General features: G+C 51.9%; 4 protein-coding genes across 4 annotated transcripts; 3 read left to right on the forward strand and 1 right to left on the reverse strand.

Moving 5' to 3' along the window:
- Positions 1-1322: 1322 nt before the first annotated feature.
- rad21 (Cohesin subunit rad21) lies at positions 1323-3306 on the forward strand (the record flags this gene model as incomplete). Its single annotated transcript, XM_036632665.1, has 2 exons — positions 1323-1586; positions 1639-3306. 2 exons carry the CDS (start codon positions 1323-1325, stop codon positions 3304-3306), a joined length of 1932 nt encoding a protein of 643 aa, XP_036501583.1.
- A 965-nt stretch (positions 3307-4271) lies between these two features.
- Positions 4272-6035, forward strand: qutD-16 (putative quinate permease; the record flags this gene model as incomplete). The annotated part of the gene is made up of 5 exons (XM_036632666.1): positions 4272-4371; positions 4437-5286; positions 5339-5567; positions 5613-5829; positions 5881-6035. The coding sequence occupies 5 exons, from the start codon at positions 4272-4274 to the stop codon at positions 6033-6035; spliced, it is 1551 nt and encodes a 516-aa protein (XP_036501582.1).
- A 545-nt stretch (positions 6036-6580) lies between these two features.
- Positions 6581-8361, forward strand: azaF-1 (Acyl-CoA ligase azaF; the record flags this gene model as incomplete). The annotated part of the gene is made up of 2 exons (XM_036632667.1): positions 6581-8224; positions 8275-8361. The coding sequence occupies 2 exons, from the start codon at positions 6581-6583 to the stop codon at positions 8359-8361; spliced, it is 1731 nt and encodes a 576-aa protein (XP_036501585.1).
- Positions 8362-8592: 231 nt separating this feature from the next.
- Positions 8593-9749, reverse strand: CGCS363_v000819 (uncharacterized protein; the record flags this gene model as incomplete). The annotated part of the gene is made up of 4 exons (XM_036632668.1): positions 8593-9143; positions 9195-9333; positions 9389-9482; positions 9553-9749. 4 exons carry the CDS (start codon positions 9747-9749, stop codon positions 8593-8595), a joined length of 981 nt encoding a protein of 326 aa, XP_036501584.1.
- Between the last annotated feature and the right edge of the window lie 8200 nt (positions 9750-17949).

Genomic DNA, 17949 nt, shown 5'->3' on the forward strand with positions numbered 1-17949 from the left:
CAAGAACTGTGTGTTCCTAAGAAGAGCGAGGACGATGTCAAAAGACTTTTACAATGATTCGTCCAAATCGCATACTTGACGCGTGGTGAAGCCAAAGTGTCTCCAGTCTATTTTTGCTGGGATTTCCAGGGTGCGCAACGACAGAAACGGATGGGGAGGCCCAATAGCAATTCAGATATTGGTGTTGCCCGTTTGCGGTTTCATCTCATCCGCGTGGTTCCAAATGAGGCGGCAGCCAGGTGAACTCCTCGGTTGGCATTGTCCTCTTCAATAATGCTCGTTGGCTCTCTGTAAAAGACTGCCTCATTGGATGTAAGAGAATAGGTCTTCTTGCAGTCATGAAAAAGGAAGCGCATATTGCAAACATCAACGAGGCTTAACCAACTCGGAGCTGCAAGTGGCTGGGTCCAGTGTGTGTACCTTGCAGCGGACCATGCGCTAGATGGCTTCTCGGGAGGCTCAGAAGAATACCGGGCTGGAATCGAGACGCTTGAAGCTTGGATCTTGACTGCTTAGGTAAGACAGCCCAGGAGCTTAGACCACATCTCGACCAGTCCGACGGTAGATATCGGGACGGTCTGATACGGCAAGGGTGTTGAACTAAGTCAGGGGTTAGAGTTAATACTCTGCGGGAAAAGTACTTCGTACACAAGTTTTTTCCATATCATGCGGGATGAATCGAAAGACATCTTGAACAGCTGGTAAATCACTTCTCTGTCTGATTTTAGAGCTATTTGGCGTGGAAATATCAGGTAAGGTGGTAGCTAGGTATACCGGCCGCCGCTTCCGGGACGGTCGCCGGGACAGCAGGTGGACTGCTCAAAAGTGGAGCAACGGATCTCACGTGATGTGGCTGGTGCCACCGTGCCACCCAAATTCTGCGCAAACCAATCCCTGCCCCATCCCAGCCCCGTCATTTTGCGTCCGCTGGGCCAACCGTCGAGACAGAATAGACCACTCACCACACCTTGATTCCCCCCTCCTACTCACTTCCTCCATCTCCCTCATCGTCGCTCATCGCGCTTTTGCTCCCATCGCTATCGCTACCCCAGCGCATTTCGCCTCCTGCGATACAAATTATTTGCTTCATGTCGCCGCGACTCGCTTTTTGCGCGTGCTAGACTCATCACCGACCGCTACATCGACAACGCGACCGAATTTGCACCACAACGCGTCCCCTTGTTTACCAGAGCAAGCTTCCGAGCCGAACCCGCCCCTCCAACCCCGGCGCGCGTCGCTGTATAATACCTCACGGGCAATAGCTCTTGTTCATAACCCCTCTCCTTCACCAACTTGCATCAAATCAATCCCGAGCCGTCGCCATGTTCTATTCCGACGCGCTGCTCGGAAAGAGCGGTCCTCTTGTCCGCGTATGGCTGTCCGCCAACCTCGAGCGCAAGCTCTCCAAGACGCACATTCTGCAGTCCAACTTGCCCGACAGTGTAGAGGCAATCATCACACCCGGCCAGGCCCCCATGGCCTTGCGTCTAAGCGGTCAGCTGCTGCTCGGTGTCGTCAGAATTTACAACCGCAAGGCCCGCTACTTGCTCGAGGACTGCAATGAGGCTTCCATGAAGATCAAGATGGTGCGTTTTCTTCCTTGCACCCATCGCTTACGCGTTTCACTGACATTCTCAGGCCTTCCGCTCAAGTGACAACCACGATATTCCCGCCGCCAACCTGTACGTCAACAATCGCGAAGCTCTGTTGCTGCCTGACAAGATCACTCCACTCGACAACCTCGATCTGCCCCCGCCTCCCGATGCTGCCTGGCTTTTGTCGCAAATGGACGATGTGACGGCCACCCCTGTGGGTCGCAAGGGCCGCGTTAGCAACCGTGACATCAATCTGCAGGAGGATTTCAACAACAGTCAATTCCTGAACCAGGCAGACACCCTGGATGATGAGCTGGAGTTGGCGCCAATGGAGGATCTCGACTTGGAGCTGGACTTTGGCATGGACGTCGATGAGCCTATTGGCCGTATGGACACCACGATCGAAATGGGAAGAGACGCGCCCCTTGCCCGCTCTGTCGAGGACGACATCTTCAGCGAGCTCGACATCATGCCGCGCGGAAAGGACCAGCCGGAACGCGAGGCCTCACTTGGCTTGGATCTCAACTTCGGCGACGACAACGTTCGCATTGCTGACGAGGAGGGAGACATTCAAATGGGTGACGACAACGACTTCCAGTTCCCCATCGCCGATCAGTCCGTCGTTCCTGGGGCCCCTCTCGACATGGCTCGCGCCCGCATTTCCGAGTCCCCGCTTTCAGAGATCGACCCCGAGTTCGCAAGGGAGGTTGAGGAGGAGTACTCTCGCATCCAGCACACCGACCTGTATGAGCCCGATGAGGACCAGGACCTGTCAGTCGTTCGCCACCCTCAGCGCGCCAAGAAGAGGAAGGTTCTCCAGCCGGATGAGCAGACCATGCTCTCCAGCACTCACATCAAGGACCAGCAAGCCAACCACGCGAACATTCTGAGAGCTCAGTCCTTCCTGCCCAAGGACCCCTTCGTCCTCGCTTTGATGGAGATGCAGAAGAGCGGAGGCTTTGTTTCTAACATCATGCTTGAGGGACGCGGCACAAACTGGGCACCTGAGCTGAGAGGCATGCTTTCCCTCGAGGCTATCAGCCGATCCAGCGAGCTGAAGAGAAAGCGCGACAGCGGCATCGCCGATGTTGAGAGTGATCAGGGTATCTCTTCCAAGTCACCACGCCTGAACGTGGATGAGGAGGATGCTTTCGCCATTGAAGATGCCGGCCTGGGCAACCAAAGTGTTGCAGCAGACGGCACCATTCTTGAGATCCCGGCCGAGGACGATGGCATGGGCTTCGGAGGAGACGATGACACTGCCAGACCCGTCTCTCGCGAGGCAAGCCCGATGCCGAACTTCGACGACACCGTTGCCCCCAACGTCCACCCCGAAGACAGCGGCCCGGTTTCCCTCGGCACCAAGCATGCCGTGCACGTCCTCAGAGATATTTTCGGCCCCGACGCCGAGCACGATGCCGACAAGCGCAAGAAGAGCGCAGTTGTCTTCCAAGACTTGCTCCCCGAGAAGAGAACAACAAAGGCCGACGCGACAAAGATGTTCTTCGAATGCCTCGTCCTCGCGACAAAGGATGCGATCAAGGTCGAACAGGGCGAAAACCTGGGAGCTCCTATCAAGGTCCGCGCAAAGCGTGGCCTCTGGGGAGCCTGGGCCGAGCGCGAAGCTGGCGGCGAGATTGCAGAGGAGGAGGAGGCTAACCAGCCAGAGCCTGCTGCTGTCAGCGCGCCCGCCGTCGCCGTTGAGGCATAGATGCCGGTCGCATTTTTGACGAGGAGTTTCCGATTGATGCATAGCTGTTGGGTCGGGATCTTGGCATGTAAAGTACACTGTTCTTTCTCCCTGTTGGACTAAGTTTGGGGTCGGTCCTGGAAATGGCACCCGGCCAAGTGGCGTTCGGAGTACCGGAGGCTGGAGAGATACCAGATGCTGTTGCGGCCTGGGAGGGAAAAAGCATGATTTGGGTTCCAGAGCCGCGTCTCTTTGTTCTTGTTTATTGGAGGTTTAATGTCGTTTTCTGGGTTTTGCGCGTTGCTAGTATAGCTCGTTTTGATGGCTCCAAGCCCAGGATACCGCAGTAGCTACTTAGCTGTCTTCATCGTCAATGAAGCTAGACATTTCCTTCCAACTTGAATCGTTCCGTATGCTATGTGATGTGAGCAGAGCTCGACGCAATCCGTGACTGAACATGCCGAATTCTCCCTGGCTCTCGGGATCGAGGTCAACATGCCGATATCCCACCGGGCGAATATCTTGGACGACCTCAAGCCCAACAGACTAACATAAAGGCCAAGGCCCTCGGGCAGACGAGACTGGCCTTTTCCCCCCGCTTTAGAGATATCCCCAGATTGTTTGTTTGACAGATAAACGCGGAGAATCCTTGCTTAACATGCAGCTCATCCTTACCGGTGCATACAGGGACCGATCTATTGGACATACGTGAGCCACACACTCGCAAAAAGATATCCTTCGATATGGCTCATCCTGCGCTCTATGCACTCCGCACGACTCCCAAAACCCCGCCGGGACCCCAAGATTTCCCCGGAGTTGAATTCCAGAGACATCACTGGCTGAGATGGCGTCGGCATCTTGAGCTGTCGGTATCTTGGGTTATATAAGGGTGGCTTTCATCACACGGATCTATGTATGCCATCTACTATCCTCCTTCTACCAGCCAATATCGAGGCTCCAAATTATCTCTCTTCATCACCGGCACCATGGGTTTCGCAGCAGCCGAAAGGACGACCGACCCCCCCGAGGTCCGCAACTGGACGATCCACTACATCGCCCTCGTGGCCTCCATGGCAGCCCTCTCTAGTAAGATTACGAGACCTTCCCCCTCACTGATTCAGATCTCGACTTACAAAACTTCTCCTCCTTAGTGGGCTACGATACCGCCGTGATCGGCGGCACAATGTCGCTCGACTCCTTCGTCCGCGACTTCGGCATCGCCAACATGACCCCCTCGGAGCGCGACAACTCCCAGGCCAACATCGCCTCCATGTTCCAAGTCGGCGCCTTCTTCGGCGCCCTGCTGACCTTCCCCGTCGCCGAGAAGTACGGCCGCAAACGGGCCATCATGACCGCCGCGCTCGTCTTCTGCGTCGGCGGCGCCATGATGTCCGGCGCGAACGGAATGCTGGAGCTGGTGTACGCAGGGAGGGCGATCGGCGGCTTAGGCATCGGCATGGCGACGATGACGGTGCCGGTGTACATTGCCGAGACGTCGCCGCCGAGCATCCGCGGGAGGCTGGTGGGCGTGTTTGAGATCTTCTCGCAGGGGGGCGGGATGCTTGGGTTCTGGATCAACTATGCCACGGACCGGACGATCGACGAGCGCGAGAGAGCTCAGTGGATCGTGCCGTTGGCACTACAGCTTCTCCCGGCCGTGTTGCTCTTTTTCGGGATTATGTTCTGTCCGGAGTCGCCGCGGTGGCTTGCCCGCGGGGATGACTTCGAGGCGGCGGAGAAGGTGTTGGTGCATATTCGCGGGCTCCCTGCGGACCACCCGTATGTGCAGAATGAAATGAGGGAGATCAGGCAGCAGGTTGAGGAGAGGAGCACGATGCGGTTGAGCAAGAAGCAACAGTTTCGAAAGTTATTGGCCCCGGGAACGAGGAATCGGGTTGGAGTTGGTGCTTTCCTGATGTTTCTCCAAAGTTTCACGGGTGTCAACATCATGACATATTTCAGCCCGAGGATCTTTGAGACGTTGGGTATCGTGGGAACCAGGTATTTATCTCTTTCTAGAGTTGAAGGGATGATGCTAACAACTCTTCTGTAGCAACAAATTGTTCAGCACCGGCATCTACGGTGTTGCTAAGATGCTCGGTATGATACTGTTCGCTGTGTGGGTCGTCGAGAAGGTCGGTCGCCGCGGAGGACTCCTTTGGGGATCTCTGATAGGCAGCCTGCCTCTTTGGTACGTGGGCGGCTACGTGATGATTGCAGACCCAGCCACGAATGCCGCCGAAGGAAACATCCAGTTGAGCGGATGGGGTTATTTTGCCATGGTATGCATATATCTGCACTCTTTTATAATTTGCGCGACAATCCAGGGAATCACCTGGACATATGCAGCGGAGATCTTCCCGTTGGATGTCAGAATGTTTTGCGTTGCGATTTCAACAGCAAGCACATGGCTGGGTTCGTTCGTAGTGGCCAGAGCCACGCCGTTCATGATCACAGACCTGGGGTACGGAACCTACTTCATGTTTGCTGGGTTCTTGATTGGCATCGGGTTGTGGTCGTTTTTCTGTGTTCCTGAGACGAAAGGTAAGGACTTCCGTTCAAACCTAGTAACGTTCCATCACTGATGCTTCACAGGAGTCTCGCTGGAAGAGATAGACGCCCTCTTCTCACGGCCTACTCATATTGCCGTCTGGGCACAACTTCGCGGCAGGCCGATTCTTCCCCAGGACAATAGTTCAGTCGCTGGATCCATGGATAAGAATGATGCAAAGGTCGATGAAGTGGCATAGTCGCTTCATGTCCGCGGCCGAATTCACCAATACCACTGATCGGTGAACCCGGGGTGCGTTCGGTCCTTGGCTCGGCCCCACCCCGGCTACAGCTCCGTCTAAGAGCGGAAAGCTTTATTTGGTCACGGTGTCTCAAACATGAAAGGCACGATTGTATAAACTCTCCAATTGCAATCCAACCCCTTACAAGCGCTTATCTTACGTCCCGAAATGTTAGCAGAGTCCGGCGCTGACGTGGAGTCAGACTATGCCGGCGATCCGGCATACATGGATCATTAGCATAAGCCTTTACAGTAGCCAATAGATCCGCCTTTAACAACTGCCTATTTTCTGACATATGCATTTGAGATCCCGGGCGATCTTACCAAAGCGATCGTCATACACGTTGATTTAAACTGCTAAGCCCAGCAGACAGTAAACCTGCGAACTTTATCTTGCCCCTCAGTGCACCTCTCTCCGTCCCTGGCAAACCGTCCAATTTCGCATCAAACAAAGAGTCGCTCTTCTATATTTTTTGGCAGCTCTTTCAATTTGAAATTTAAAAAATGACGATTAAATCGCGTTTCGTGGAGCCGATTCCGATATGTTCCCTTCAGACATGGATATTTGGCTCCGCTACTGAAGAGTTATCAGACTCCCAGAGGCCAGTATTTATCGATGCTGATCGTCCAGAGTCCCATGCCGTGTCAAGATCAGACTTCAGACTACTGTCCAAACGAATAGCACTGGGACTCATCGATGTCGGCCTCAAAGCGCAGGATCGGGTTCTGGTGTATTCCGGCAACACCATTTTCTATCCGAGCCTCTTCCTCGGTGTGTTGATGGCGGGCGGTATCTACACTGGAGCTAGCCCTAACTTCACTGTTCGCGAACTTACACATCAGCTACGAGACTCGGGGGCCAAGTTCGTGTTTGCAGCGCCAGAGAACCTCCCCGTCGCTGTCGAGGCCGCCTTGTCTGCCGGCATATCACCAAGCAGAGTCTACATATTCGGAGCGGATGATTACAGGGCTGTCCCCCAGTTCTTCGCTTTCAGTGACGATCGCAGCAACGGCCCTCGGCATTGGACCGAACTGATATCTGGGAATGAGGTCGCAGCCAGGGATTGGGTTTGGTTTGAGCCGGAGGATCCTGCATCGACGACTTGTTGTCTGAACTACAGCAGCGGGACAACTGGGGTACCCAAAGGCGTCGAGGTTACACATCATTCCTATGTCGCCAACTGCGTTCAAGTCATCAGTTTGTTGAACAAAGCTCCGGGCATTGAAGAATTCAGACAGAGGGAAAGGACGTTGTGCTTCCTGCCTCTTTACCATGCGTTTGCGCAGACATACTTCGGGGCCATCTTTCCGGCTCTGCGTGTCCCGGTCTACATCATGGCTGCATACAACTTCGAGAGAATGCTTCAGCACATCCAGAATTTCCGCATCACCACGCTCGTTGCCGTACCTCCAGTCCTGGTCAGCATGGCAAAGAACCCGATAGCCAAAAAGTACGACATGTCCAGTCTCGAGAACATCAGTGGTGGCGCTGCTCCGCTGTCCGGCGACACAATCGAAGAAGTCGGCAAGATGTGCTCGCCTGGCGCATCGGTCAGGCAGGGATGGGGGATGACGGAGATGACGTGCTACATCTCCAGCTGGGACTCTAATGTGAAGAACGAAAGCGCTTCGGTCGGCGAGCTGATGCCGAACCTTTCGGCGCGGCTGATGCAGCTGGATGGGAAGACCATGATCACGAGGCCACACGAGCGTGGAGAGATTTGGCTGACGGGGCCGACGCTCATGAAGGCGTATTGGAAGAACGAGAAAGCAACGGGCGACACGGTGCAAGTGGATGCCGATGGAACCAGGTGGATGAAAACTGGCGACGTCGGGTTTGTCGATCGGTATGAGACGGGCGCACTCTTTTACATTGTTGATCGCATCAAAGAGTTGATCAAAGTAAAGGGAATTCAGGTTGCGCCGGCTGAGCTGGAGGCTACCCTGTTGGAGAACGAGAACGTATCGGATGCTGCAGTCGTGGGAGTAACGATCAACGGGCATGAGGTTCCTCGAGCTTACGTCGTCAAATCCGGCGGTTCTCAAATTACTGCGGAGGAAGTTGCTCAATGGATGGAGGGAAAGGTTTCGAAACACAAGCATCTTAAAGGAGGTGTACGCTTTATTGATGCGATCCCGAAGAATCCGGTAAGTGTTGAATTATTTACATGAAGCCTTCGCTAATATTCAGCTCCCAGTCCGGTAAGATTTTGCGCAGGGCGTTGAGGAATCAGGCCCAAAGGGAAGTAGGCGACAGAAAGCCTTTCGATTTCAAACTTGTTTGAAAAGCACCGCTAGATTGTCGAGTTGCGAGATGGGAGTTTCTCTTTTACAGGATGATTGCGACTTTCTGAGTAGAGCTTGAGGGAGAGGTATAGAGGACCTAGAAACAAAACATGATGGATGTTCACATAGATCAAATAGCAGAAACTCAATCTTTTTTCCAAGCCGAGACTTTGTTGGAGACTCAACCCATATTTGTGGCTACTTTCAGAATGAGACATCTGAGTTTTCCCCTAGAAGATCGCCACAGCTCCTGGCGGGCTTGCAACCCCGCCAGGGACATTCAACGGCACACTCAAAAACATGAATGACCACCTCTGCTCCTTGTTACATTTCGCAGCCAAGTCTTCGAGATCAAAGCTCTCTCCAATGGGCATGCCCCATCCGCTGAGGAAGACTTCGTGCATGCTAACACCCCATAGCTTCGGGCTAGGCCAGGCCTCGTACGCAACAGTGTCAGAAGCTACAGCTGCGAAAGCGTTGTCCCAGTGCCATTGAATAGACTCTTCAGTCGCTTCAACTCCGCAACTTGATCGGACTTGCCGACGTGGTAGGGCGGCTTGCTGGTCCACGGACAGAGCGCGATAAGCCTCGAGCCATCCGGTTCGGACTAGAAGTATATCACCAGGACGGAAGTGGACCTTTTGGGCGCTCGCAACGGCCTTCAGTTCGGAGAGCGGAATGCCGTGAGCTGAGAACGGATCAATCTGGATGCCTTGTTCCATGGCCCACGAATACCAATCCAGGAGAACGCCGCGGCCAGTGACGGTCTTGTTGGCGATGTCTGTCTTGCCTTAGTTAATTTCAATCGGGAGGTTAAGAACACGGTACTTACTTTGGACTCCAATCTTTGAGTTCGCTTTAGGACCGGATATATCGTCTTGAGTCACACCATTGTAGTACTGAAGGGTCGACTGGTAAGGGTAATGTCGAGGACCGTCCCAGTGACTTGACCCCTGGGTGTTGATGTCTAGCTAGCATAGAAGTTAGATGGGTTTACGCCAGCCTGTCCTCTCAAGATCGGCTCACCTCGTCATCATTTGCATGTCCTTTGGCGATGATGTTATGGGAACATGGCTTGCGGACTGGGTTCATCGGTTGGATAAATGCATTCAGGGGAAGGCTGATGGAGAGGAATGATATTAGCATTCACTAGTGTATGCGAATAGGATAAGTGAGGGACTGCAGCTTACTTCAGGGGTACCGTTTCTCCAGTAACAACCTCAGAAGTCGCAGCCTTAACCAGAGATGGGTTGAGTAAGTTGAGAGTTCCCAACTCATCTTCAACACCCCATAAGCCCCATGCAGATGCCTTGGGGTCGCCCTTGCGAAGGGGTAACTCGCTGAAACTTGGCCGAGAACTTGTCTTAGTCGTCGTAATAGCGCCCATATTTCTGTGTCAAAGTAACTGATAGTAAGATGATATATTTCGAATCAATCACGGTATATAACAGACTCGGAGACATTCATCCGAGAGTGGCTGTGCCAGTGCCTGTGTCGGTGCCAGATTCCGACCGGGGATCCACTTCCCCGGCAGCAATGCCGATGGTGGTTCGGCAAGATCGGTATGCTCTTCGGTACTTGAGCCACAACAAATTTGATGCGGGGTCAGGTCTCTCTCAACAAGCGGTTGGCAAACTTCTTACGTAGTTGCTACCATGCCTTCGTCTTAGTAAGACTGTACTCCGGAGGTGTTCAACTGAACGCGATAAAGATGATCTCTCCCCGCGATGTAAAACCAATCCTCTACCCACTGCATGTTCACGGCAACATCGCCCTCCGCGACTCTGATGATACCAAGCTGCTTGCCGCTGGGGTCAAAAACACTAACTCCGCTCGTCACTCCTCCGTATACCCGGCCATCCCGGTCCACTTTGATGCCGTCCGGAAACCCCGAATCGGCATACGCAAAGACATCCCCGCCGCGCAATGGGAGTCCCGTTGAATGAATCTGGTATTCATAGATTGTGCGACCACCAGCTGGATTGTCTGACGCATTGCCGCGGTTTGTGACGTAGAGCTTGTCCTCCTCAAGATTCAGAGCAACACCATTTGGGTTGGTAAAAGGACCACCACCAGCGCCGGCAACCATCCTTAGGTCGCTAGTCCCCATATCCCACCTCCAGACACCGTTGGCTAACTCCGGCTTCAAAGTGTCGTTGAAGTTATCATAGCCGTAGTACCCATCGGTGAAATAAGCAACCCCGTCTCGTGTGATAACCACGTCATTGGGGCTGTTGAATCGATGCCCAAAGAAGTTGTTGAGAACAATTTCTGTTTCCAGTGTAACAGGATCCATTCGAACAATACCACCGGGGTTCGTGTAGTTGCCCTCTTGTGCCCAGTAGACGCTCCCGTTGTGGTAGTAAGCGCCGTTAGGAACTGTGAGCTGTGGCGAGGGATAGACCTTCTCCGTAGTCGGTGGCGTGTCATTGAGATTGACTCGCCATACCCATGGCATCGCGTCTGCGGAGAATCCCTCCTTTGGTGGGTGTAGCTCGGCGAAGAAGATGCAGTTGCATTCAGGCGAGAAGACGGTTCCGTCGTGTACTATACGCCGCGAGAACGAAGGTCCAGGAGGAAAGTCGAAGATCGACTCAATTGCAGCAAACTCAGTGCCATCGTTCACTTGTAATATCTTGCAAAACGTCAGTTAAACTACTTGTCTATAGAAACAAATTGATGTAAATACCTGATACATGTCCTTGTCTAAGACGATGAATGAAGCATTTGCGAGAGCCGCGCTGGCCTCTGCAGCGGCCTCTGTTGAGTGTCCATCGAGAACTTCAGTGCTCCACCAAGTTGTCGTGACGTTGCGGTTGAAGTTCTCGGCTGGAAACACATTCCTGAAACCAGCTGGTACCTCATATGCGGTGGGAAAGTTGTCGGTGGAAGCTCGAGGGTTCACCACCGGGATACTTGCAGCCAGTGCCTGTGGAACGTCCCTGAGGAAAGATCCCACCGTCACTATGAAAGAAATCAAGGCGAAGGAAGACGACATCATTATTTCAAACCAGATGAGAAAACGGTTTTTGGCCTGGCGCTGTTCACCTGAATTCATTCCCATCAGGACATCTCGGCTTATATCCCACTACTTTTAATGATTTCTAAGTCTCCATACCCCGCGTTGCTATATTTTGGAATGAGCCGTGATGATCGACGAGATGGACCATGTAATTGAATTACTACATCACCTTTTTCCAGCGCGTTGGTAGCGACTAAGCCAGACTACCTAGAAGTCGGATTTGGATACCGAAGTGTGGATGGAGGGTTGCAGCGGTTACTCATGTGATAGAGAAAACTTCCGAAAAGAATTCGACTAGGAAAGTTGGCAAATCTGCTCCTCCATAAATGTCAGGCGATCATAGTCGCTGTCATTGGAAGCCCTCGGTATTCGATAACGACGGCCACAACATCCCGGTGCCAGAGAACGTCGATAAGCTGGCAACCCCCCAAGGGAAGGCGTCGGGATGAAAACCGGCGCCAGTATCTGTACCGCCGTAACCAATATCATCACTCCATAACCCGCCGTCAGCTGCAGGGAAGAGGGAGTTGTTATTGTTTGTTGCAGAAGAGTCGGCAGATGCCGAATATGAACCAGGAACTGAACCCAGAGACCCGCCAGTACCGTTGGCGAATCCGCCTCCATTATGCTCGGTATTCATCGTACGGAGTTGTCGTTGGCTGGTTTGTTGCACATGATTCCTTGGAATGGGTGTATTCTCATGTCCGCCGTTTCTTGACGGCTGTCCCGTACTCAAGAGTCTTCGAATGGTATCCAGACTTCTTCCGCTGCCAGGTGTATGCGAGGCTTCCTTCTGTAAAATCCTGAATGCGGCTGCAAGACGCGCTGCAGCGTCTTCTCGGTCTTGTTGTGTCGTTGCTCTTTTCAACTCTTCCGTCTCAACAGTTGCCGCGGTATAAATGCAGTAGCTGACTTGATAGGTCATCAGTCTATGGGGAAATGTTTGGGAGTACAAAGAATGAATGGCATGAATCTTCTTCGAGTGTTCGATGCAAACTTTCATACTTCGCTCTTTCAGGTCCTTGTCTGAAGAACTGAGATAGGGTCGTCTGAGAAGAATATGAAGGGCATGGTAAAGAAGACTACTATTGTGTCAGATTCATGCTTTCTCTTGCATTGAATCAACGTACTTCAAGGAAACAATGTGCGGCGGCGGGCTTTGTCTCAAGCCAGAGATGTCCTCTATCTTCAGAGCAGTAGGCATGCTATCATACCATTGGTGGATTCTGCTGTCAATGTCGGCAATCTGTGAGGCAAACTCGTCATTCTTGGTCACACTAGAGAACAATAACATCATGGATGTCGTGATTTCATGTAAATGACAAAAAGCGCAAAATGTTGATGTAGTCCAAGAAGGCAAAAGAACGTAGTTCTCGGAAACTTCAGTGGCGTGGACCGGCTTCCAGAGGCGTTGATCGTCAACTTTGTCCAGTATTTCTTGAGCAGGGTAAGGACGTCTTGTCAATGAGGGAGGACGCCCGAGGGCGAGGCTCAGAGTTTTGTCCCATATGTACGCTGAGTTGTACAGCCGCTTGCGAGTTTCGATCTCGGCTGGCGTCCATCTTTCCAGCCGCGACAACTTGGTGATATCAAGGTGAAGACCAATATCTTTCATCATTCGGATGGCCATCCCGGTGTAAAGCCAACCTTCGGAGCTCTTGCCCGAGGCGCACTGTCTGCCCCCAAGTATCAATAGCCCCTGAATAGTAGGTATGGCTGGTTTCGTTGCTGCCATCTCTTGGAGGAGTAACTCTCGCGCACGAGCGATAAAGCGCTCTCCTTTGCTGACGCCAGAGTTGTCAGAAGCTTCTTCAGGTAAGTGCCTCGCTGCCAACCCAAAGATGCATAGTAACAGAAAGTCAGAGCAGTATGGGCCTCCCAGTGCCAGATCCATCATTAGAATAGGCCTATAGACGCAGCTGTGCAAGGGGTGTAACCATGACCAGTATATGTCTAGCAGGGCCATACCAGTGGTTGCATCTACTCCTGTCCCATTCATTCCTGGCTTGGCAGCAATAAGAGGCAGCCAGACAGAGTCCATTAGAGCGTACTGGGACTGCAAGGTCTCGATGTGGCCCCGTATCGGGTCGCTCGCCTCGTTAAGGTTGTCTTCCTCCAGAGCCCCGGCGTGAAAACGACTTGTAGGTCCGTTGTAGATGACTGCTCCATCCTCTCCAATGCCAATCTGGAACCACAAAGAGCCCTCACCGTCAGGCTCTGTCGCAGCTGTTGCCCGACTGCCGTCGTTTGATGGTCCATGGGCAGAATCCGACGTTGCGTTTGTTTGGGGCGTGTATGTCTCATGCCTCTGGTTCGTGTTCGGAGACCTAGATGCTTCGATTTCAGGCTCTCTCATTGAAGCTTCTAGGCTTCTAATCCGGGCGTTGGCTTCACGGAGTCGGGATTCCGCCGAGGTGGGGGCCGGCCAGACACACTCCTCGCCTGACCGGCGACATCCTGTACAGATGGGCCGGTGTCCACTGCATTTGACTTTACGGGATTTGCAGCTGGAGCAAGCAAATCCATATCGGCGTGACTTCCGGGTTGCCGAAGACGTCGGTCCTGAGGTTGAAGGTCTCGGTATCTCCGCCGGACTCGCCGCAGGGTCTGAGTTCGAGGTTGGGGTCGGCATTCGGAAAATGACTGTAGGCAGACTTCCGAGCGTCCGCGATGAGAATCGTCAAGATCACGAAGAGTTTTGATTCATGCTGAAAGAAATATTGGATAGCGAGAAATGGTGTTAGCCTTCGGAATCTTGAATAGATCGACGTTGATTTAGCGTATCCACCTCGGCATCTGTGGGATTTGCGGGGTCAACATCCTAGATGCCGGTTCCCCCGCGAACTCCGGCCCCACAGCAAGCCCCCGTCTTCGGGACTCCGACAGGTAACTGGAGCTCAGATGGTGTTGTCAATCAGCGAACATGCCATTTCGAAAGTTTCTCGCAACGTTAGATTCGCGAAAAGATTGGTGTAATCTTATAAATGAACCCAATCTTCATCATGACAGTGCGCCATTCTCATGCGACTTTCACGGCGCCACCTGCCAAACATGCATACCACGAACAATCTGAATTGTTGTCATTCTCTTCTTGGTTGCAGCCAAACTCATAAGGATGGCCATACTATTGGAAGGGAAGCTCTCAGTTCAACAACGTGAAGCCGCCATTAGATGTGCGTCAAGATTCATGTCACTGGGCCGGACAAGTTTGACCAAACAACAAAACCGAGAGATAGTTGTTGTTGTTTTCGTAGTCTTAGTGATCCCTACGCTACCTATGTTGTGATCACGTTCAATTTTCCTCCGTTGGAACGACTCTCCTGACTGTCGCCCCGTTTTCCCGGTCTACCTCTCAAAGCACATATCTGTACATGGGATGATCGTCGCCCTTGTCCGCAACTTCAGCCGGAACATAGTCCAAGTCACTCTTCCCATACTTCTCGTCCCGCTTCTTGTTCTGGAACCTCAAGCATAGGCTAAGAACAGTAGCCAAAGCAGCAGCAGCAAATAGGATACCGGCGCAAGTCCACATACCCTTCGCGTACCACGGCTGGTCCGTCTTGGGAAATAAGCGAGCACCCAAGATCGGACCGCATTGACCTACCATACCGAAGATCGCCAGTCCAGCACCACGCTTGGATGCCGAGCCTTGATTGTCAGTCACCCAAGTGAAGGTAAGGGCAACAGCTGGGAAGACTCCCGCGCACACGAGGAAGGTCGCAAAATAGCGAACCCCGGTGGTGTGGATGGTGGCCAGTAAAACATATCCAACAGCGCCGGTGCAGCAGAAGAGAACAATGAATACCCCACGAGTTCTGAACCGATCAGAAATGAAACTCGCCGTGACGCAGACCACGTATGCGGCCAGATAAGGACAGGCAGAGAAGCCTTGTGCGTGGAGCGAAGTATATCCCATAGCCTGAAGGATTGTGGGAAGATATGCTGGTAGCGAGCCGAAAGCGGTATTGAGACAGAAAATGATCAGTGCCTGCAAGTAGTTCTTGTAGTCGTAAAAAGCAGCAAAAGCCTGCTTGAAGTTGAGCTTTCCCTCTCTCTTCTCACCCCTGCCCTTGAAAGCGCGATGACTGATGATTTCATTTTGTCGAGGGGTGAGAAACCGGCACTCTGAAGGCGAAGGTGGGAGATAGAAATAGGCTACTATGGCCAGGAGAATCGTTGGGGAACCCTCTACGAGAAGATCGGTCAGCTTCACAGGAAAAGAAAAACAGTTGCAACGGCCTTGGCTTACCAACAAGAAACAAGAGCTCCCAATTAGGTATAGACGACTTTGCACTGACAAGACCATACGCCAGTGCAGATGCGAAGCAGCTGGCTAGGGGAGAGAACGATATGAAGAGACCGTATCGAAGCCCCATCTCCCCTCGGTGGTAAAAGAAGGTCATATACAAAGCAACAGCCGGTACAAAACCAGCCTCGAAAGCTCCAACGAGGCTTTCATCAATCGTCAGCTATATTGCCCAACAAAATAAGTTGAGATAACTCACAAGCGCAGTGACATGATTCCCGCAAAGTTATGGGTAGCGGCCTGAAGCATACTCATGGAGCCCCATCCAATCGCCATGAGTGCTGTCCAGAGTGGCAGCGGGACGAAAGTCCACACCAGAATGAGCTTTGGAACGTCAGCGGCTTCAGTGACCATTCAGAATGAGTGCGGACTCACCCAGTGAAACAAGATGTAACCAATGTACAGGATTGTGACGATCCAAGAATAGTCTTCAGATGTAATTCCCCATTCCTCGCCCATGCCGGCCGTGTAGGCATTTCCAACATTACCTCGATCTATGTAAGAAACAAGGTACAGAGCGCCCAGTCTATGTTCAATCAGTAAGTGATATGAGCAGAACCTGTTGGTGACTTACAAGGGAATCAGATTCCAGTCCAACTTCCTGAGAGCTTGTCCCTCTTCTTCTTTCGACCACGTGGGAGTAGATTGTTCCTCGATCTTTATGGTCTCATTGTAATCATCACCCTCCACGTGAACAGCATGATCGCCGTGCTCATTCTCGACCACTTCTCGCTTGTGGTCCCCGTGTGGCTGTGATGCTGCCATTACTGCTGACAAGGCGTATTGTCTGAAACGTACTCTGGCTTAATGATATGTGAAGTTCAAGGAGAACACCTCGACATGGAAGCCGGTGGGATGAACATGAGTGAAGCATGAACTTATACTCAAATGGTATTCTGCCAAAGCGACCGGCCCAACGGATAGTTGAGGCCTGTGAGACGACAACGCAAGAGCCAAGGACACAGATCGCACTATGGAGACGACCCCACGGGGAAAGGTCCCGTTCCCTTGTGGAGGCGAACGCGTGGATACGAATGGGCAAGTCAAGTCAACCTGGTCAAGGAAAAGTCGGTATCAATGCCGACGCCTCAGCTGCAATGTTGTGATTCAGGGATACCACTGATTCATGTACATGATTGCAGCATAGTATTCATCAGTTGTCTTCGAAGAGAGCCGTAAAATTAGCAGACATCTTCGCAAAAATCCAGCTATCTAGGTAGATCACTACATCTATTATCCGTATCACCGTTACTATTTTAACTAGTTTCTTCTTTAGTAGCCATCTAGCCTATCCCTATAGTAGGTACAATACTGCCTGGATAGGGCACTCACTGAGGTGCTTTTTATTGCTGCTTCCCTTGCTATAAATCCTCCTACTAGGCGGGCTTAAAACTTCTTTTAAATACATCTAGTCTATAGTTCTTGCTTTCACAAACTTTCCCACCTAATTATTATCTTTACCGCTATTATCGCCTTTATGTTATTCATATCCCCTTTCTAAATGTTAGGCCTCCTTTAAATAAGACTAAAATACTTATTCGCGTATTCTTAAGTCTTACTGTTAGTTGAAATAACTTAAACTCTGGCCTCTCTCTAGCCACATAGCTATATCCTTTATGTTGTTGTTATTGTCTCTGCACATCGAACTATGATTTTCAATGCCTTCTAAGGCTTTATATGTATGGTTCCTCATCTAATTATTATCTAATGGCCCGGCTGAGTAGCTCTTGTACCTTATAACCAGCATATCAAACCATTAAATATAATTTGATTTATAATACTACGTAGTTCCACATCCTTCTTGCGGAGGGGCACATCCGAGCCCTATTGCATTTGACCGTCGAACTTTTATTGAGGGGAAGTATGATGCTAAGTCGCTACACTGAGAGATGCCGAAGTATGTGGCGTTGGGGACAATGCCGAACTTCATTGAAGATGCCGACGTGGACCCCGCATTTCGGAAAGTGATACCGAGACCACCACCCGCACAACCGCGGGTTCACAGAGGCCAAAACGAAAGATTGCACCGACGTCGGAAACAATTGAACGATATGGACAGTGGAGAGAGTGTTAATCTCTCAAATTCGTCGTATCGTTGCCGATTACCGAGGGAAATACCCATGTGACTTCTCGCGGAGACCCGGAGGCGTGTATACAGCATTTTCACTTACTACTGACGTCTCAACACTGGTTTTATCGACCATAGAAGAGGCACTGTTATCCTCACACAGAAGCTTTGCGTCTTTGAAAAGCTTCACA

The sequence above is a fragment of the Colletotrichum siamense genome (assembly GCF_013390195.1).
Source record: "Colletotrichum siamense strain Cg363 chromosome Unknown KSG_Cg363_contig01, whole genome shotgun sequence".
Classification (NCBI taxonomy): Eukaryota; Fungi; Ascomycota; class Sordariomycetes; order Glomerellales; family Glomerellaceae; genus Colletotrichum; species Colletotrichum siamense.